This window comes from Halichoeres trimaculatus, unplaced genomic scaffold (assembly GCF_033239565.1).
Source record: "Halichoeres trimaculatus isolate MK-OKI-2021-1 unplaced genomic scaffold, fHalTri1.1 fHalTri1_scaffold_9, whole genome shotgun sequence".
Taxonomy (NCBI): domain Eukaryota; kingdom Metazoa; phylum Chordata; class Actinopteri; order Labriformes; family Labridae; genus Halichoeres; species Halichoeres trimaculatus.
Window position 1 is genome coordinate 16,224,338 of NW_027437188.1, and position 22,439 is coordinate 16,246,776.

Sequence of the window (22,439 nt, forward strand, 5' to 3'; positions counted from 1 at the left end):
AAAGATCAGTCGCCAGCAAATGAAGAGAGCAGGGCTGCCAACATTTGCTTTAAATGCTGACTTAACTCTCAGTGTCTAGAACGTCACCAGAAAAAAAAAAGTGTTTCATGTAGGAAAGAGGAAAAACTCAAACACCACTTGCTTTTTACACAATACCAGGAAAAACGCAGTAGGGGTAGAAAAGTTGTCAAAACTCCCGTAGGCCTCAGATTTACTTTACAGCACTTTCACGCTCCCAGTAACAGATTCGCAGCATGCAACAACAGAAAGAGAGAGCAAAGGAAGATGAAGAAGCAGCCCTGTATGTCTGCAGGATTAAGAGTATGCTGCACCACTTTTGCTTTTCTGTGTGTGTCCTCCTTTATGTTGGTGCATGCCTAAACAGTGTGCTCTTTGTGTTTTACAGGTGGCTGTGACAGGGGCACCCCCGGGGCAGGACCCATGAGGAGTCATAGAAGATGCTCACAGCCTGGGCGCTTCTGCTCTTCTTAGCCATGTGGGTGAGAAGCAGCTCCGGTGGCCCGCTCTCCTTCAGAATAGGTACATATTAAAAATAACCTCTCTCTGAGTTGCATCATCCAGTACCAGTGGGAAAAAAACACTTTACAGGAATGCTGACTACTTTTTGGGTCTTTGAGGGACATTGCCCCTCATTTATGAAACATGTGTACAACCCAAAAATGATTTTATGCTCGTATCCACGCACAGATCTTCATTTATCAATTTGACTGTAGGCATAGGGTACGCTCAAATCCCAAACCAGCTCTGAGTTTTTGTACGCAAGGTTTCATGTCAGTGGGGGGCACGGTGCAGTGAGGGAAAATCATCTGCAGTGGAGAATTATTAGACCATATGAGTGTAAAACATTTTCAGACAGAAAAACTGATGTTCACAGATTATTATTTAGATAGTTGAATTAGTTATGACACCATAACTGTTTGTAATATTTACTCTTCTTCTGCCAGTCTGTAAAATACATTGCTTATGAAAGAGCAGTGGAAGTTTTCAGCTAATCTCTCTGTGTTACAAATATGCCTTTATCAATTTGCTCTAAACATCAGTGAGGCTGTTAGGATGCTGGATCAAACTCTTGGCATGGATTTTTTAAGGAAGCTGTATTGATTACATGATTTAATATGAAGATGATTATTTCACTCCTCGCGTCATCAAATAAATGTAAACTGTGTGTTAGTCCATAACAAGGCGTAATTTACATGGGATCACAACCAGTGGTGGCTGCTGGTCAGTCAAGGAGGGGAAGCTCCTTTTTTGGCCCATTGAGTTGCAGGTGTAAGACTTGAGCCGCTTTAAACAGGAGAAGCTCCTCTCTACAGAAGATGCTCCAGTGGAGTGTTATACTTCAAGATCGCTGACTGGCTCATTTCACTGTTAGTCAAAAAGGGATTCAGCCTCAGACAGATCATCCAATCATCATGCAGAAGCCCAGCGTCCAGGTCAGCCCACTGCCTCATAGACCCCCAGAGACGCTGAGCGTCCGAGGGCGGGACAAAGCCCAACGTTTATCCAATGACCGTCCAGTTTCCACAGTGGAACAACCCACTCTATGCTTCCCTGCTGAAGTCAGAAAATGCTCAGCGTCCAACTGTGTTAAAGTGCTGAGACGCTGCAGGGATGAATGAGAATGAGGTGGAACCAGTTACCTGTGATAGGTAGCTGATTCTGAACAAAAGATGAAGGAATTCTAGCGCCTATTTTGTCAATGAAATGTACACATAGCAGAACATATCACCACTTTTTTGGGGGACATTTTAGGGGAAGCTGGGCTTGATCACAACCGTTCTGCTCATCATGGTACAACTAATCATAAAACTCAGGTTTACCCATGCGTAATTGCGCTTGAGCAACACACTTCTTGGCCAGGCACCGAAACGACCATAAAACACATAAATGAAACCAGTTTTTAGGTGAATTGGTTTGCAGTCCTGATATTGAAAATGACTGTCTTTCAGAGCTCAAACACATTTTTAAAAGCCAACTTTTCTTGTTTTTGGACTTAAACAGAAATAGTCAATGATATTGTGGCTTTTAATAGTCCGATATCATGGGTTAATTAATCAAAGCATAAACAAAGGATGTGTAAATTAAATTTTTAAATGTGTTCAAGTTTAGTTTGTCACTTCCACACTGCTGAATCACTGCAGTGATTTCCTTGTAGACAAGTTTTTTTTCTCACTCACTTTAACGCTACTTTTCTGGCTGCCAAACAACACAGCGTCATTACTTTCTACCTTGGTTGCTATGTTGGTGTCGGTCTCCAGCACAGGGGAGTGTCATGTAAATAACTGCTTTCAGCCGCCACATTTATCAATACCTGATCAGGCAAACGCTGTGATTGGCCCTGGTACGCACGTTTCATAAATCACATGTAAACGTTACCATAAGCTCATGTTTACACCCAATCTGTGCCAATTCCCACACAAGTTTAGTAAATTAGGGCCATTATGACCTGTAAATGTTTGCATGATATGATGTGATGCTAATCAAAGATCAGGGGGAAGAAAATAAGTTCATGGGAGAACTTGAGAAATTGATTATGTAAGAATGAATCACTAAAAACAGTCTAAACAAGCCAGTTCATAGATTTTAACCAATGTGGCTTGGCTAATTTGCTCTCTGAGGAACACATGGTTCAATCATGTCAGAGCATATCACAGTTTTTAACAGTAAATATCACCTCAACAGGCTTTAAAACTTAGACACACCAGCGCCAAAGCAGAAACTGCTGTCAGCTTTAGAAAAAGTGTCAGATTGGTGAAGCAAGGCTTAAACTGAGCAGACTTTGTATCTGAGAGGACATGGTTCAAAAGTCTTATAACCTGCCAGACTCTGCTGGTAACCAATGGGAGTTGTCCTTTCTTTTTATTATTCTCCTACAGTCAGCAGGTCTCTGACAGCCTGTCACTTCCTCCCAGACTACCAAAAGTTTGACTGACTGTGCTACGTCTGGACCCGTGGTCTTAGTCATCCGTGTGTGTGTGCGAGTGTGAGAGTGTGTTAATTCAAGAGCTCACAAACTTGACTGTTGTATTTCAGGGACAGCACATATTGAGATCTGTTGTCTGTGATGAAGGGCAGAAGATGGCAATACAAAATCACCAAGTAGCCTTTGCAGGGCTATTGAAAACTCAAGCAGCACAAACAGTGCATCAAAGAGTTTCCTGATAGAAAATAGAGAAACAGTTTATGAAAAATTTCCATAAAAACTTTTGAAAACAGAGAGTTTGCCACTCATGAAAATTGCTTTGCCATCCTGGGTTTATTTCTTCCAATGATTAAAATGCAGTTCATATTTTCTGTCCCCAGCGATAAAAGCATTGTTTAGTTTCCCTCAGAGAGAGTCACAGGCTCATAAATGCTCTTTGGAACTTAAATGCTGCCTCTCTCTGATCTTTGCACCTCTCTTTACTCCAGTCTGCTCTAGGAGAGAATGAGTTTCCTATCCTGCCTAAACATTGAACAAAATGGAGCCAGTTCAGCAGTCTGTACCAACATGTCTGTCTTTTAAACAAGAAATTGTTTGTATGACTCACTGGTTCTCTTCCTGTGTGCTCCCTGTCTCAATGCTCTGCTAAGGTTTGCAGATTTTTTGGTACTCTGACATACAACGCCCCAAACAAACAAGACAGCTTCAGAGCGTACTGAGTCAACAAGACAATGAACAAATCATTCTTTGTTCATGCATATTGTTGGAAAAAAATGACTCGCGGCCCAGTGTCTCTGCTCTCCCTCTGTGTTTCTCTCTGATCATACTGAGGCACCTCTGCAGCGATGATGGTTTAGATTTCTTCCTCTATTGTGTGTTGCATCATGGAGGGATAATTAGGCAGTTGGCCTGTTTCTCTTCGCTTTTAATGTCATCTATGTGCAACATTAGTCTTTTTGCCAGTGCACAGTATGTGTTTGTGTATGATCTGCTGTGAGTGTGCCTATGTGTGTGTGTGTGTTTATGCACAAGGCAGGACAGAAAGGCAGGAGTATAGATATCCATGAGAACAAACACACAGTCACACACTCATTTCAAAGCTCACCAAGGCACCCAAACGAAAACCTCCGCCCAAACAGTATCACAAACTCCCTGCCATTTGCGCTCTAGGAGATGGTATTTAACTTGGCTGTCCCTCGAGTCCTGCCCGGCTGGCATAATGTCGCTGTCTGGCCTTCTCTGATTCTGTATCGGGGCCAAAAACAACCGCCCACCCCTGGCTCATTCCCGCCAGGATGATCAGGGAGCCAGCAGCTCCGTGTAGGTGAACCAGGGAATTTATAGTTCAGCTGTACAACTGGCAAATGTGGAAATAAAATGGGCTAAGGTTTGTAATGAAGTTACTGTCTGTCAGATCCGCGTGCCAAGTGACAGACTTTCTGATACAAAAGATCCAGGCACATCTTAATAAAGTAAAATATTTTGGAAACCTTTTTTGTTTTTTTGTTTTTTTGTTTTTTTTTGTTTTGCTGTTGAACACAAAATGTTAACATTCTGTATTTCAGGTAGTAAATGCATGCAAAGTGCAATATTTCAAACTGGGACCATTTGGGAGGAGATTTTTTGCTGTTACTAGGTGCTTGGTCCTGCTGGAAATTGGCCTTCATAAAGCTTGTCGGCAAATAGAAACCTGAGAAACTGGAAAGTCTCCTGAGAGATAGCTACATTGACTTTGGCTGGATAAATCATAGTGGTCCAACACCAGCAGATAACATGGCATGCCAAATTATCACTGACTGTGGAAACTTGACTTCAGAAACCTTCAGTTCTGTGCCTTTTCCAACCGTCTTCCTGACTGTATTAAACTTTAGAGAGACTCTAGGACCTTGATTTCAAGATAAAATATAAATCTCACTTTCATCTGGCTCTTCATGCACTGGCAGCAGCCTCAGCCCACTCCTGATGCCATTTTCTTAAGTTCTTGACTTAGACTCTCAACAATTATCCCTTTTGCTTGTGCACCTTTTCCTACCATGTCTCTCCCTCTGACATCTTCTTGCTAATATGCTTCAATACAGCACTGTGTAAAAAGCCAGGCTTTTCAACATGCAGTCAGTAACCCTTTCTTATTTGTAATATTAGCCATAACCGGGTTGTGCACGGCCATGTCAACACCAATAACACTTTAAAAAAAAACAGAATATGCTCATCTTCTGGTTTTCAAAAACCCCCCAATCACCCCAGGGGTTACTCCTTTTTTAACACAAATATTTGTTCATGTATATGCTTATTAGGATATCCTCATTGAAAGGAACATTGATTTGTGTTCTGCGCATTTTCTGTTTGCAAGGAATCTTGGTCTTTAAGTACAATTAGTCCACTGTGCTGCTGCTGCTGTTGTTGTTGCTGCTCTTGATACAGGAAGACAAAGCAGAAATTACAAATTTTGCGTCGGGATCTTGTCCATGCATCGCTGTTTTGATCGGGATACCATGTAAAAAAGAATAACCCTGTTTGCTTACACATGTAAACCGTAATACTGACTGCATATAAACATAGCCAATGACCTTCTGCAGCTTATCCTCACTGTGGAGGTTTTGATAATTGTCTTTGGACAGCTGACAAGTCAGCTGCCTCCCCCATGACTGTGATGGGTGTATATTGGATTGACCAAGTGAGGCAATTTTATACTCTTTAAGTAGTTTAAGTCTCTAAAAAGATTGAATGAAGTGTTTTTAGAGACTTCTGAGAGTAAAATATTTTACAGATGTGGAATGATGTGTAACTAGTTATAGTGCTTTACTATGATTAAAAAATGGTGATGTTCAGGGGATGTTAAATTTACTTTCAATTAATGTTTGACTTTTCATAGCTAACTCTATCCCAGGATTACACACTTACATGATGAATTGCACAGTTTTTATTGGAATTATAGAATTCATTCCTAAAAGTCTTTTTGGGTAAGCTATGGAGGACCTTTTTTTTAATCCAGTCTAGGAAATTCTTCTGCCGTTCTATTCAATCCAGTCAATAAAGCTGCTTATGCTGACTTTGAGAGATTGTCTTAAACAGACATAAATAATCACTGTAGATAAATAATGTCAGGTTCTTAAGTCAAACAAGGAAAGAAAATCTGTGTGAACAGTCTCCAGAACCACATCATCCTTCGTCAGAGTTATATTCATCAGTGTTGTGAACTTTGTGTGCTACTGCAGTGCGTGCACATGCACACACACACAAAATGGACACATGTGCCCAAGCACACTGGGTGACCCTCTTTGTATCATTTAATACCTGAATATGAAAATAAATTACTCACTGTCTGCACTTAAAAGGATATTTTTCATTTAATCAAAGATGAGTAACTGCTCTGTCCTTTATGAAAATCAGCTCAACAGGCAAAACAACATTAGAGGAGCTAAAAATTATGACTGCTTTGTTAAAAAATGCTTTCCATTACAGTATTCTTTGATTTGTGAGCTTGTTAGCATAATCAGCTACTTTACTTATGAGAGATTTCAATCAAATGAGCCTTACACTGCAATCATCAGTTTTGGTTTTGATGGGCAAATATAAAATCTGACTACTGTTTGATAAGAACTGATGATTTAGTTCACTTATCTCTCTGGAGCTCAGAGAGGGGCACCCACTCACTGGATGTTGGCTCAATCAATTGTGTGAAATTCACTGAGAAAAATACTCTTTACATACTTCTGATGCATTTTGGGGAAATGGAAAATGAGCAGGCTTTGGATGAAATTTCTGGAGCATCTTTTGTCCTGTTTAACCAGAGAGTAATGACTAATATGGATTATCATGAAAACCTCTGCTGCAGGCTGCTCAGAATACTTCACACAGAGCCTTAAATCAGTGTTCAGGTTGAACTGATGGAGCATAATTTTTACCCTGTTCCAGTTCAAGTTTTGGACAATGTCTGCCAACAGACAAATCAAATGTGCTTGCAGGGCATTGGACTGTCTGACATATGGGCATTTGACACAGATATTTGGTTGACATGTTATTTATAAATCAGAAAATTATAAATTAATGTCAGTCATGTAATTGCTGTGCCCCTGTAATATTGATCAAAATCCACTTTGTTTCATTGATTACTACTGATTTTTACTCCGAGCCATAGACACCTTGTCAATTTTCAATTTCAATAAGTAGAGCAGAAGGTGTTAAAAGTAATTGAAATTGAACATGAAAATTACTGTTTGAAACTGATCACTTTCACTGACATATTGTAAATAATCTGTTTTATTTTCTTGAGTGCGTCTTCAGAGTAACTGAAGCGCCACACTCTCTGCTTACTTTACTTGTCTGTCTATTTTATTTTATTTCATTTTTTTATTTATTGATTGATTTTCATTGTTATTTTTTAGTCCTACTCTAAAGACAGTCACATTTGCAACGGAAACAGTAGATATACCCAAGTATTTTCCTTTGCCTCTTACACTGAAGTACTCACAGCCATCTGGGAGGTGCAGTCACTCCAGCATGTCCTCTGTTTTTTCTGATGGTCTCCACTAGGTTGTTCATCTGCATTAAGACAAGCCCTGGGGCGCTCTTAACAGACAAGTGGAAGTACTCATAATGCTCACATGGATGCTAAGAAGGTTCACATTTTTATACCCGTCCCAAAAATTCTGCCGTCTGTTTTTCCCACGTACACTAAAGGGAAGCAATTTGAGCAAATCAGTCTCAGAGTCACACACAGACACATTCATGTGCATCTCACTATATTAAAATAAATAAATAAAATAAATGAAAGTTCATTTATTTTGGTTGTTCAATTCAAAAAGTCTTACCCATATATAGATTCAGCACACACAGAATGAACTTTTTCAAGCATTTATGCATGATTGTGATGAGTACTGCTGACAGTTAATGAAAACCTCAAATTCAATATCTCAAAAACTGGAATATTACACAAGACCACAGCAACAAAAAATGTATACCGAAATGTTGGCCTTCTGAGTAAAGTAACATTTACATGAAGTCAATACTTTTTTGGGGCTCCTTACATTAATAACTGCATCATTTCAGTGTAGCATGGAGACAGTCAGCCTGTGGCATTGCTGATGTGTTGCTGTAATAGCAGCCTTCAGCGTGTCTGTTTTACTGGGTGTGGTGTCTCTCATCTTTCTCCTGACAATGCTCCAAATATTCTCTGTGGGGTTCAGCTCCAACAAGTTGGCTGCCAATCAAGCACAGTGATACGATGGTCATTTAACCAGATTTTTGTACCTACGGCAGTGTGGGCAGGTGCCAAGTCTTGTTGGTAAATAAAACCAGCATTTCCATAAAGCTCGTCAGCAGGAGGAAGCCATGTGGACCAGTAGATCACATGGCTTTCCAAACCATTGCTGATCACAAGCGAGCCTGCATCCGGGGTGGAAGAATTCCAGAAGAGCAAGGCGCAATGAGCAGTTTGAGACATAATTATGCTGTTATGAACTTTGAGGAACTCCACTTGTCACTCTGAGAGGACATATCAATAACATGTACAAACTGAGATCGATCTGTTGGGCTGTTGTTGGACTTGGACCAACTTAATCAATATTCCTGTTGTGCCTATTAATTTTTTTGTCAACATTGTGAGTAAATGTGTTTTTGCCTTCTTGTACACATGTATGCTTCTGCTGTATGTGTGCTCGGTCACAGAGGGCAACAGGGGTCGGTCAGTGAAATTGAAGCCCTCAGGTAGAATCTAATAGCATAATTAGCCCTGCTGAGCTAATACTCACATGTCAGCAGCACCATGCTGCCAATTTCCTCAATCCAACCCCATGCCCACTCACAGTGGCTTATCAAGTCTGGCTGCTGGAGCTGCCATGGCTGAATCATTGTGCCCTTGCCTCCAGTCAAGTTAATTTTGCCCACATACACTCTTGACATCAGTTGGCATCTATGAACTCATTTAACTCACTGTCAGCAGAGGAGCAGAGGAGATGGCATGTTGGGAAGGGGGGCAGGGTAAATAACTGGAAGGAAAGTGTCTTATGATGCTTCAAAATATACTTGGAGTTGTAGCCTCAGTTTGATTGTGAAACTTTCATGTTTTTAAACTGAGACGCGTGTCCAGCAGAAGAGCAAATGTGATGAGACTTCATGATTAATCTCACTGCTTTAATCACCCGTCCGTGTGCTGTGTGAGTCATTAGGGTAATGACATTCAAACTTGTGTAATCTGAGGCCTTGAGCTGCATGGCACATCTGAGCCGAGTCTCTTTTAGGGGGAGAGCACCTGTTACAAAGAGCCAACTGCCTGTTTCTCTCTTGTTTTACTCAGATGCCAGAAAAGGTAATGAGGACATATCAGAAAGACAAGAACACTTAATTACGGATCAGTGCATCTGGCTCCAGGCTACAATGTTCATTGTTTCCACTTAGCTTTTCTAAAAGCCAGTCACTAGCTTTGAACATGTCTCTTCAGGATTTTTTTGAGGAAAAACTATGATAGGTTTAATGCTCATGTAGCCATATGAGTGTGAAGACAAATATTTACTTTTGCCGTACACTTCAAGTGGGGGCGTTTATGATTAATCTTCAGGATTTTAATTACCAGGGCAGGAGCTGGGACCAATCTTTACCTGAATGGCACAGATGGTAGATAGGAGTGATAGTACGCAATTTTGCACACTGCTTTGCTCCTGAGCTTTCCCACTTTAATTAATCAGTAAATCTGATAAAGTCACATTGCATAGGCATGAAGTCTGTGTGTGTACTTCAATTCCAATCACACACCCCAACACACATAAAGACAAGACACATTTGAATGAACATTTGCTTGTTTGCCTATGCAAATGTGCCCAATCACTATATGCACCTGTAGAAAATGCCTCCCTACCCTCAGCTCCTCACAAACAGGACAAACATTGGTACTTAAATTATTAACAGACTAATTACAAGCTGCAGGGTGATGTTTGTTGATGTGTAACGAAGCTTGCCACATACTGAGAGTGACTGCATGAGTTTAGGTCTTTGAAGTGTGTGAGGACATGAATAAGCTTACTGCATGCTCTACCGTCTTATGGAAAAATGTTAAACAGAAAACCATACAAAAGAAGGAAGTACAGTTTGCAATGGAGATTTCTTGTTATTAGTATTATCTACGCCGATAGTTAATCCAATTCAAAGTCAAAGCAAACTTAGGACGCAGTCACAGTGGCAAACTGTACCATGCGCCCAGTTTGTTTCACCAGTGTGGACGCAAGAGTGCCTTTAGTCGATTCACTTCTTATCATCACGCTTCAGAGAGGTGGGCTTCGGTGGGGTTCACTTCATGCACGAGCACACGGACGTGAGGTATGATCCATGACGTATGATCACTACGACCACTCCTCTCGACAGTCACAGTAGCTGGGATGTTAGAGGGCTGGACCAAAATGATGTAACATAAAAGATGTAAACTAAAAGTTATCGAAGCTGGTTCATATTGGAGTAGTGACTGCTGGTGGTCATACTCACCAGCGAGGGGACAGCACTGCTGGGGTGCAATTGTGCTTGAGAATAGCACAGTTTGAATGGCCAGTATGAATGCGCCCAAAAATAACATCCAACTACTGTAAGGTCCTAAAAATTTATGATACAACGTAATCATAGAGTCTGTGAGCACAGTTGGTATAAATGGAAGTGGCATGTGAAGTGATACATACTATTAAATGTTATCTTGCAAAATAGAACTGCAGCAGAGCTGAAGCCCTGTCAAGATCATTCCATCGGTGAACTATATTATTTCACATAATTCAGTGTCTTAAAGAAATTAAAGATTTATTTAAAAAATGTTGCATTTACCAGGATCTAACAATTAGAAAACTATCATGTCTCCTAAACCCGCTGTGAATAACTGTTGTTAAACCTGGTTATTAGGACAATGTGATAAACATTTTCTTGTATTTTCAGCCTGTTTACATCCTTTAAAGTCCTAACATAGCTCTATTTCTATGTGCCTCATTGCAGATGATTTTAGGCTATATAGGTTGTTTAAACAAAAATGCACTGGATCCCATTTTGAACAGTGGGGTCTGCAGCAATTTTCGCTACTTGTTAGTAAACACAACATTCAAACAGGGCTCCTCCTCCTTGGTTCAGTGCCAGCAGCAGCCCACACCCACAGCCTCCGACCGTGACTGCGTGAACATACTCACTAGCCCAGCAACCACCTCCAGCATTGTGTTTCTTTGTTTGGAGAGACTTGAGAGCTCTGCACCTGACATGGCCTGTTAGCACAATCTAATCACAGGCACTACATACCTGCTCAGCAGAGAGCCAACTCTGGTCACTCTTTGTCCCAAGTTGCTCCAAGTTCCTGAATGTGAGTGAAAGTTGAGCCAAGCTTCACCCTCGTTTAGGAAAAAGCTTTATCTGTTTGGTGTTTCATTTCACTTTTGGTGTGTTTTTCTTGCACCAGGCTACAGCCATACTGGGGATAGCTTCTTTCACTCCCTAATCAGCACGTTAAGTGGGCACACTGTGATTGGCTGATGTAACCACATTTACTGTCCACCTAGAAACGTCCTGACACAGCCACAACATCAAAATACAGGCAAAGGAGAGGGTTGAGGCAGACACAGACACTGACACATGTATCGAGGCACACAGGAGACGATTGAGCAGAATTATTTCAGTGAATGTTGACATTTTATTTTGAAGGAAATTTGTGCAGACTCTACCTGTAACCTAAGAAAACCAACCCACATCTACTCTAAAACAGTCTGTGCCCTCTGCCATCATGTTTTCTCTTTATATTGTAACCTAAATTTGTTGAGACGTACTTTGAAAAATATTTTTTGAAAGGTATTCTCTGTTGTGTTGCTGTAAGGGGGACGGTGACTCAAAAAAGCAGAGTGTCCAGAATTTCACTTGATACAATTTCTAGATCTAATTAGACTTCTTGTTTTCACCCTGTCAGCCATTGTCCTGGAGGATGAGGAAAAACATTTGTTATCTTCTTCCTTCTTTTATTTGTTCCCATATAAAGAACACTGGCATTTTGTCTCAATCTGAGATGAACGTGATCACTCATGCATTTATAATTAGATGATTTATTGTCCTGTCCTAGCACTGGAAGGACAACTGTGGATCACTTAAAAACCCTGTAGACGCCACTACCAGGCCTAGTCATCTTTCTTCTGCCACCTAATAAAATTCAGACCCACCTACACAGGCGCTACCTAAATGATATCCTGCTGCATGCTGATTGTGTAGTCCACAATGAGCACCATTTAATTTATTCTAATGCATTTTCTGCAGGTAGATGCAGAGAATGTTTGCGCCTGTGTGTATGCATTCATCGTGCATTTGCACCTCCCAGTGCTGCATTTCCCAGACAAGGACATCAATTTTTTCTCCTATAGCAGTGGCTGTTTTTGCGCTGCAGATCATGACTTATCCATTATATTCAAAGAGAGCGCTTCTTTTTTAAAGGGAATCACTGGGGATGATTTGATTTATCAATATAGACAGCAACCAAACACTGTTTGTAATTTATTTCCTCCTCTAAACTAAATAACATGTGCAGCATGTGTACATCAGTGTCATGCTAATACCTATGATAGACAATGAAAAATGAATGAAAAATGTTGTCACAACGAACCACATGTAACTGAATGTAAGTGTTTGTGCTTAAAAAGACTAATGCTTGCCTATACTCAGATTCATGAAAATATAACTTGAAATGCTGAAAATGTGTTGTCTTTCCCCCTGTGGAGAGCTATTATCTCCTCTTGCCTGCAGAGGAAAACTGTTTTTGTAGTTTAGGTTTTGATTGGGACTCAAAAAAAAAAAAAAAAAAAAAAAAAAAAAAAAAAAAATCTGCAACATCAGGGAGGGTTTTATGCACATGGATATGTGCACTCATCTATATAGACATTTGGCATCAATAGGCACAGACATTTACCCTCCCTCTCTACCAGGATACTTTTAACTGCTCTGGCAGTAAACTTTAACATCCCTGATGCCTTCTTATAAAGCTGCTTGGTTCTCTGATGCTGACAAGCTCAAAAAGGCTACAGCAGTAGTGACTGTTAAAGTGGGTTTGAACCTACATTTCTTGACCACAACACAGCTATGAGTGAAGTAGACGTAGCACAGCTTTATCGTGTTTTTTACCTGGCTTGAAGACAATGCTGCAAAAGCACACTGAACCATAACACAATAAAAATTTAAATGCATGTTAAAAGTTTATTTAATTTTAACCCCATGCTTCTTTTTAGTGTAAACTGAGTATTTATTTGGAATTTTATTGATTACACTGCAGTCGTAAAAAGATCATAAAGGGCTGTCCATTACTGGGAACTGTCCCTGTTGCTTTCTTGTGATTAGAAGCTTCCCTCACACAAACACACCAACATATGTCCATTTTTTTATGTATAAGAGAGTAACAGCCCTTTTTTGCACAGACAGAGACTCTTGTTTTGCTTTGTAGCTCGAATTGATGGCAGCTATGCTGGAGCTAATGGGCATGGGGTAGGATCATCACTGTCAGTTTGTGTGGGATTTGCTCTACTGCAGCAGAAAACACCAGTAATGGCTAAGGTCAGAGCAATGATGGGATATTTCTCCGTACTATTGCTGTGGTGGTTTCCTCGACCTATCATGGCGTTTGTTTTTGTCTTTGCTTTTTCTCTCCCAGTTTGCTCTTTCTCACTTCAGTAGTAGAGGTGTGGGGTGGTGCAGCAGGGAATCAGGATTTTTTCTTTGTTAATAGTTAATCCTATTTTTCACACCTCTTTTTATGCGGTTCTTTATCTAAATTTTCCCTGTCTGTTCCAAATCCAGATTAGACAGTCCCTGTTGTACTGCAGTGCATGTTACTGTTGACCTGGTCTAATGGCTTCAAAGAATATCACTCCATCCTCTGGTGTTAAAGTGGCTTAACTGACACACTGACCAGCTAACAGTTATTTCCTGTCCAACAAAAGGGGCATCATCCCTCACTGAGTCTTGTGAAAGGGGTTGAAGTGCTCTGGTCTGAGCCCTAACCCCCTAACTCTAAGGGCACCAACCCTATCTATAACACCAGTACCCCTTATGACATCAGCAGCTGTGCGGCTTCATGATGCTAGGAAGCAAAGCTATGAAATATTTAAGTAATAATTAATCATGATCAATTATTTAGCCTCTGGGCAAGATAGTGAGTCACGAAATTACAGAGCCATAAACCAAATGTGGGTCAGTTTTTGTTTATCTTAAAACTACAAAAGAAGATAGTAACTACTCTACATTGTGCCCCTTTTAAAACCCAATAATGTTATTATTTTAAGAGAATATTTTAATCATCAACCTCATTCTTCAGCTATTATGTAATAGTGTTTTACAGTGTACAACATGTTTTACCTTTTTGTTTTTGCAGTGAGCGAGGAGCATTGTGTTTTTAAATTATCGATGCATACTACTGACCATCCCAATTTTTAGGGAAGGACTCTCCTCAAGTATCTTGATTTTGTGGATCAAAAGTCAAGGTCACTCTGCAAACTTAACATGCTTCTAATACGGTCAGTGTGTTATTTCTAGTCTGTTCTTGTTGCAACCTCACATATTACCAGCTGGTGAATCTGCACACTGATTCCGTTCCCTTGCCCCAGTGTCAAATGCCCTTCTGATCTCATCTATCCACTTTATAGCTGCATGAGCAAATTACACTCACACACACACACACACACACACACACACACACACACACACACACACACACACACACACACACACACACACACACACACACACACACACACACACACACACACACACACACACACACACATATGGACGCCCCTTGCTCACGGCAGACACACACTCTCCCTCGACACCCAAATCTGCCAGTCCCATTCCATTATGCTACATCTTTGATCATAGCTCACAGTGAAGAGTTTGGCGACTCCTCTGAGTCCCTGTCCCCAGCTGTTGCCAGGCCCTCTGCCATTACAATCAGATGGCACAGCCATCGGCAGCTGCCAGCCTTGCTTTGAGCACCACCACTGGCAACACAGATGCCCAATTTGTGGATCAGTGCACCAACCCTTTAGATGTATCGGTGCACTCACCTGTACACTTGCTGACATCGATCTCCTTTTATTTGTGGCATTCCCTGCTGTTTTTTGTTTTTTTGTTTCATTCATTGTCATGTGATAATGCCTAATTTACCAATCCTGAGGACAGCAATGGCTTCTAGCTTAATGGCTAACTGACTAGGGGAAAGTAATAGTTGGGTTGTGTCTAGGGATGGGTATTGATACGATTTAATAATATATGCCCTTAGCAATTCTGCTTATCGATTCCCTTATCAATTCCTCCTGTGAGTTTCCTCTGTGCAAAAAAAAAGTAGGCTTTAGGCTTTCTGTGTCAACAACATTTAATTGAGTTTATAAGTAAATAAATATGAAATTCATCACTGGATCTCGATATCTCTCTTGTCACCTGACATTGATGTAGTGTTGTGTTATTTGTCAATGACTGAAGTAGGCCATCTGGTGTGGTTATTATAGCGATTATATCAATTGTTTGAGTTGTTTGGAACCTTGCTGTAGTTAGGGTTAGGTAAGCCAGCAATGAGCCTGCTCGTGACGTGTCTTTACTTTGCCTGCTAGTATTTGGCATTTAAAGTTCTCAGTATTTTTTAAAAAGACAAACTGATATGTTTCTGTGATGAAAGTTGAAATTCTGTTGTAAAACTAAAGTTATTATGATGTATGCTAACTGCTAGCATATGAATGCAATTTCTAATATACCTTAGCCCCGAGCTCACTTATTTTAGTAAGTAAAAAGATGCATATCATGTTGAATGTAGTGAATAGGAATTTTGTGTGAGACAGTAATTCACATTTCTTTGTGTATTTAGTTCTTCTGTAAAACTTCAAGCTGAAAATCCTGAACCTGAGTTTTCTTGGGAAACTGTTATTTATCTGCTAAGCTAAGATTGCTACAGAATACTAGTTTACTTAAGGTCTGGCAGATTTGAATATTGTAAAGAATACCCATTTTTTACACAGTGGGAATAGGAATCATTGAGCACAAAGGCTAACGATGTCGATGGATTGAAACATTTCCTGGCGTTTCTTAACAGAAACCAGTTTTCAATTCCCATCCCCAGTTGTGTCCAGCTGGAGAAGAACTGCTTTCTAGATGCACCATGACATGTTGTGAAGATACATCCAACAGCAGGGCTTGCTGGTTACGAAGAAGTTGCACACAATATTTTTACCATCTTGTATATTTCCTTGATAACACCAATCAAACAATCAGTGAGAGAAACACTGAACTCTGCAATGGGGAATGGTGGCAGTGAAACTTAAGAAATAAGATTGACAAGGAAAAACAAAGTGAATCAGCTGTAGTTGAACGTTCCTCAGATAATCATGCATCTGTGCATGTTGCCTAGTTCCCACTTTATTCCTCTGTGAGTCTGTGGAATGTTTATTTTGTAAAAGAACAAATAGCTTGAATGTAAAACAAACTGACAAAGAAAAATGACACTTCAAAGACAAAAGAAATCTCATTCTAAACAGAGAAGCCGAATTAAGGATTGGAGGTCAGAGGAAAGAAAAGACGAAGACATGGGCAATCTAAAAAAGAATGTCTGCTCTGCTTTACGCAAAGTCTACAGCATTCAAAATTGGCAAAAAGAAAGGATGTACAAACAAAGCATAGATTTGATGGCATCCATTAGGAACAGGGGCTGTTTCTTTCAACTAGATCTACAAAGTGAGAATGCATTAAGCAAAACACATTGTAAATGCTTTGTATGTCTTTGAATGACAAGCAGGCTACGGCTAATAAAAACAAAGGGACACACAATAGCAGGACTAAATTAAAGACCAATAACATCACAATAAATCAAATAGATATCCCAATGTGCAGTAATTAGTAAAAATTAAGTCAAAGAGAGAAACCTTTTCATATTCTGATTAACATGAGTTCAAATTTCCCATCTATTTTTCCACATCAAACTCATTCATACTAGAACTCGAATAAACAAATAGATGATCAGAAATGTGCTGAAACAGTTGGGCCCTCATGCACCCAATTAAGAGAAAAGGGAGTATAATCAAAGAGCTCAGTATTCATCAGAGAATCAGATGAGTTAAAAGGTACAGGTAGATGTGAGACATTAAGATAAGCATCAGTACAATTAAACAAACACAAGCACTCACACAACTGGGACTCTGGGGCTGGGTCGCAGTCTTTTACCTGTGTAGATGTGATATTTTCATTGTGCAGCCAACTGTGTGATTAACTTGCTCAACATCGAATCAATCGACAGGTCACCAGATGTCAGTGAGTGTTTGTGTAGCTTTTCTTCTCCTCTCGTTGGCCTCTCCACTCTCCATCATGACTCCTTCCCTCTTCAGGGTCAGTGGATGATTGTCCCTCTTGTATTTCTCCTATCTCTTCACCTCAGATTACACAGAGAGCAGAGAAGTGCTGTGGATTACTATTACCTATGTCCTGTCCTGTCCCCAGATTCCTCAGCTTATCAGCTGTGTGTGCACGCCAGTGGAGACTCCCATGTGGATACTCCATCCACTGTCTGTGATACAACCCTGGTGACAAGAGCAATTTGATTCTTTACCCACATAGACTGAAGTAGTGGCACGCCAACATATCACACACTTGGAGTGTGTTTTCAGCGTGTTGCTTTGAGAAGCTGTTTACTTGGATAGATCTCTGAGGAACTGCCTGATACTTTGTTGACCCTCCTTTCTTTTCTCAATGGGGAACTCTCTGTATTCAGTTCCTGCCTGATAACAGCCTTCAGCTGTTCACCATGTATGTAGTGCCTTGCCTTTATATATGTCTGAACAATCCAGAGGTGCAGTGGTGGAGTGAGGAGGCCCCTAGGGTCCCATCTAGCCATCTGGGTCCTATGCTCTAATTAGATTTTGGTATAATATATGGGGTAGAAGTGGCTCTCAGTCAAGCACCAGATTGTATATAACAGGTAGACACTTCCCATAGGGCACTATACATGCGGAAACAGAGGGTGTAAGAGCTCCCTGGAGGTTAAGTAGACGCTGAGAGGACAGTGACGACAATCACATACGCAGGCTGAGAGCAACACACTGTACCTGTCAGAGAATCCATGTTTGCGCTCCTTGGAGCTTCGTTAGTAGACTTATCTCTGATAAAAGCTTTGTATAACCTGAGATACAGCTTTCTGCAGTTCACCACCCCAACACTCAGGAAGAAAAAAAACTAGTAGTCCTCTTGGTTCTGCTGGAAATCTTTCCACAACAGCATCTCTGTGTATTTTTTGGTAGCATTTTCAAAGGAGCTCTATATCTCACGAGGAATGCAGAGGACCCAGAAACTCAGGTGGATAATATCACATCATAGATATAAAAATAATGAATCTTACTGGCCTTTGCCCTCAGATCTTGTATCATCTGAATGAACTGGAGCTCATTAAGGCCCATTTACATTCCCTTTATGAACGTAAATGTACTTTACCTCCTTCTCACACAATGATACCGTCACTACTCCAATACTTTCATGCATCCTTTACATTGGAATTGCTGTTGGCAAAGACATCCACCAAGGGGAGAAGCCAAGAGTCAAAAGTTTATGACAAAAACTGACTCAAAAATTAAAACAGCAACTGCTAATGTAGCTCTTGTAAGAAAGACAAAAATGAAGGCATGAGTTCCTCACCAACTCGCAATGCTTTTCCTGAAAAAGTTTGGCCATTGTTATTTATACTTTGTGTCTCACTAAAGCTACATATCAGCTAGTAACCGCAACAATGCCCCCATGGTTTCCCGCCAAATGGTGGTACTGCTCCGTTTGGCCCATATCAGCAAGTTTTATGGCAATGTGCAGAAATGCTATGTCTGCTTTGTCTGTATCCATATCCATATCCATATTCATATTTAACGTTGAGCATAAAAGGGCCTTTGGTGTGACAAAGTGTTTTTTATTCTTTTATCCATCTGTCACTACAGTTACTTCGGCCTCCTCACAATCTTAAATCAGAATGTTGAGCAATATGTGTCTCGTTTAGTCTACTAAAAATAAAATAGACTGAATTGCCAAAATTTTGTCTGGTTAGATTTAGTGTCTGGGAAAAAAAATGCTGCTTTTCTTTTCTTTTTTTATGCTTATATAATTGTTTTGCTTTTTGTCTTCTTTATTTTGTGAAAAGAAACTGCAACCAGGTGTGACATGGGGGACAGGGAGGTATGAAGGTGAGCTACTGTCAGAGGGATATCAAGTTCACATCAGTCCTGGTATTGTTGAATGGCCCCAAAGAACTTGAGTTTGTATCTGCAGGTGATGGATCATCTCAGTGTCCAGAGCCTTTTCAGTATCCCTACCTGCCCTCTTGCAATAGTGATAAAAAGTCAATGCTTCATGGGATGTGGCGATTACTCAGAGTTTGACCTTGTGACAACATGCCAGTGCATGAGACTGAGAGAAGGAATAATGACAGAAAGAATAAGGCAGAGGGAAATGAGTGATTGAGAGCAAGGTTACTAATGTCCTTTCCATGTTGTGGATTATTCTGTGGTTTTGGCCTGAAGCGACATGAAGAGCATTGCCCCCCCTTGGGTACTCTCAACCCATTTGAGTCACTGAATGTCTGTCCTTTTCCCTAGACTGTCACATCAAAGGTTGTCACAGATACAGGAAAAAGCTTTTTGGCAATAACAGATAACAAGTCAAAGGTCCAGTGTTGCTGTTCTTACTTTCTCTTTAAAACATTTGAGATATCACAGTTTGTCTTCAAATCTGTCCACTCTAGGATCTTGTAAACAATAATTGTGGTGTTATTTACAAATTCTTTTTTAGCAGACCATCAGTTCTGCCTGTTGTCCTTTTTTCAGAGTATCAGCAGGGGCACCATTTGCATGTCGAGTCATCTGCCACTGGAGGCACTTCTGTATGTCACAACATCTTCAGATCTCTGTCAGACTAGCTGAGTATGAGGATATAATCACACACTCAACTCCAGCCTTACTGTAGTACCCTTGATTAATAATAGCACCTTGTAGTTGAAAGTTCTCTGTAGACTAAGTAGTGTTGAACACAAGGTTTCAGAAACTTATCCAGCAACATATGCAGGAAATTAGCAGCTATGTTTGATGGAGCAAATATGTGCAAAAATCTGTCACATTTATTATGAGCCACATACATCGACAAGTCCAGAAAAATGTCTAATTTTAAGACTTTACAAGACAAAATAATGCCTGAATTACTTGTAGATGTAAAAAAGTCTGCCAAAGAGGTAAGAAAAATCCTCTTGTGAAGTTTCTTGATAAAAGGATAATGTCAAAAACTCTAACATATTTTTCTTACCCCACTGGCAGTGGTGTTACGCTCAGAGGTAATCAGATGTCTAGATCAAGTATTTATCACCCGCCAGGCCACAGAGACAGTCAGGTCTCCTGTTTACATCCTGCAAATCCAGTAGTTGCACACAGCCAAAGCTGTTTGGTACTTGTGCTCAGATATGAAGGATGAGTGAAGAAAGCAGACCCCACTATGTCCTCATCTGATAAATTTAGATGTCTACAACATGGCACCTTATGTCCAAGATAGATAGAACCGAAGGGCAGTAACAGGCAGCATTTCACAGGGGTTATCAAGTGTGCATCTCCTTTCAATAATATGTAGTCAAGTTTAGCTCACAACACCTCACTGTGGATCGACAATTAGCTCAGGTGTTCCTAGGGCCCACAAGGTTATTATGGTTTTGCAAAGCTAGAATTGGTCATCTGACTGATTTCACCTGTGATTTAATGATAATAACAGTTAGCCTCCTCATAAGAGGATACTACCTCAGAGCATGTTGGAGCTTATGTTCACTAACAAAATCAGGGCTAAACCACAGGATGAACAAACTCTTTAACTTGTGCAGAAGTTTAACTCATGACGTATCATGTGAACTCGTATTTAAGAAAAAAAAGGCGGATGCCCTAATGTACTTTTCGGCAACAAGTGTCACACAGTTACCTGTGTCTCTGAGAGTCTGATGGGAGCAGGTTACTGCAGTTAGAGGATCTCATGCAATGTCTTTGGATTAAACTAACGGGGGAGGGGTGTATATTGACTTATGAAACAATATTAGAGATGGCAGGAGCATACTAAAAAATATGGTGAAAAACTGTAGGACTGGGACTATCTGCTATTCTCACGATTAAATTCTACTACAATTTTTGGGGTGCTATTTCGATTTAAATTGCGATTCTTCGGTGTTAACAATTTTTGGTTTGCTTTTTTAACATCAAACCATGTGAAAAAGATAAATGATGATAATAATGTTTACAGACTATATCAGGAGCCATATTTTCCCATAAAACGCACATCATGTGAGTCAGAGAGGAACATTTAACCCTCTGCTGGAGAGGAGTGGCATTTTTTTTCAAATCCAGTTTATAAACAAATACTGAAATGAAGAACTTGAATTTGAAAAAGAGATTTTTTTTTTTTTTTTTTGACAAAGAATCACGATTTTAATTTAGTCAAACAAAATACCCTTATATATCAAATTTCGATCTTTTCTCCCACCCCTATAAAAATGTGACAAATTACAAGACGGGGATTCAGTGGTAGAAAGGGTTAAAGGGCTTAAAGCAGGAGAAGCACTCCCAAGTCTGGTCTGTTTAAATTAGTGAGTTAATGCATGAGAAGTATTGACAAAGACAAAAACTGAAGACTTTTTCTCCATAATTTTCATTAATTTAAGTTTGTAATTGTTTTTGTAAAGCCTCGTTTTGATTTTTATTTCAGTCAAAGAAAATGTTTTTTCACCTCTTGTTCTCGATTTTTTTTAGTTTTCGTGAACTTTAACCTTGCAACCCCCTCCATTCTAGCTCCCACTGTCTATCATCTCCACAATTGCTGCATTTTTTTGGCCTCTGGTATCCCCACCATCCAAAAGTAGAATCTGTAGCAAGGCGGTTGGAGGAAGAGCAGGGCCAAGAATGCACGACTATGCACCCCCTGTGCATAGTCAAGTATATTTACAATAACGTTCTTGAGGCAGCCAGACACCCACACTAATGCAGGGTGAAACAGGCAGTATCTCTCAGCCTAAATGAGGCTTGTCTGAGGTCTGTCCATCAGACTTTTATGAAAGAGGCGCTCCTGTCTCCCCTTTGGATGATTAATGTCACTTACCTGCAGGTCAAGCTATGATACCAAAATGCCAAAGGCTCACCCTGCACACGAAAAATTTTGTGGTGAGCAGTCTGATGTAAAAGCATGTACTGCCTGTTGCAACATGCTAAAAATAAACACATTTTTGAAAAGAGAATCATTCACCTCTTTTTCTCTCACTAACTAATGAGTTTGAAAACCCTCTTTCTCTGTCACCATCATCCTTCTGTTCTTTCTCCTCTTCTTAACCTTTCCTCTCATCAAACTGTCAGCTGGTCTCTCTTGACCTTCCAGACAATTACATGCCAGTGAATCTACAGTGTCTGTAGGCCAGGCCTGTTGAGGGAGATATGCTGACTGACAGTTAATGACACCTACTGAGAGCTGAAACTCC

The 22,439-nt window shown here is 40.3% G+C and overlaps 1 protein-coding gene across 4 annotated transcripts in view; it reads left to right on the top strand.

Annotated features, from left to right (window-relative positions):
• The window catches only part of grik4 (glutamate receptor, ionotropic, kainate 4), a 348,334-nt gene that overhangs the window by 153,159 nt on the left and 172,736 nt on the right, over nucleotides 1–22,439 (top strand). For all 4 annotated transcript variants that reach the window (XM_074678961.1, XM_074678963.1, XM_074678964.1 and 1 more), the window contains exon 3: nucleotides 407–540. In XM_074678961.1, coding sequence (XP_074535062.1) covers nucleotides 459–540 — 82 coding nt within the window. In that variant the 5' untranslated portion in view covers nucleotides 407–458. The remainder of the gene's footprint in view (nucleotides 1–406; nucleotides 541–22,439) is intronic.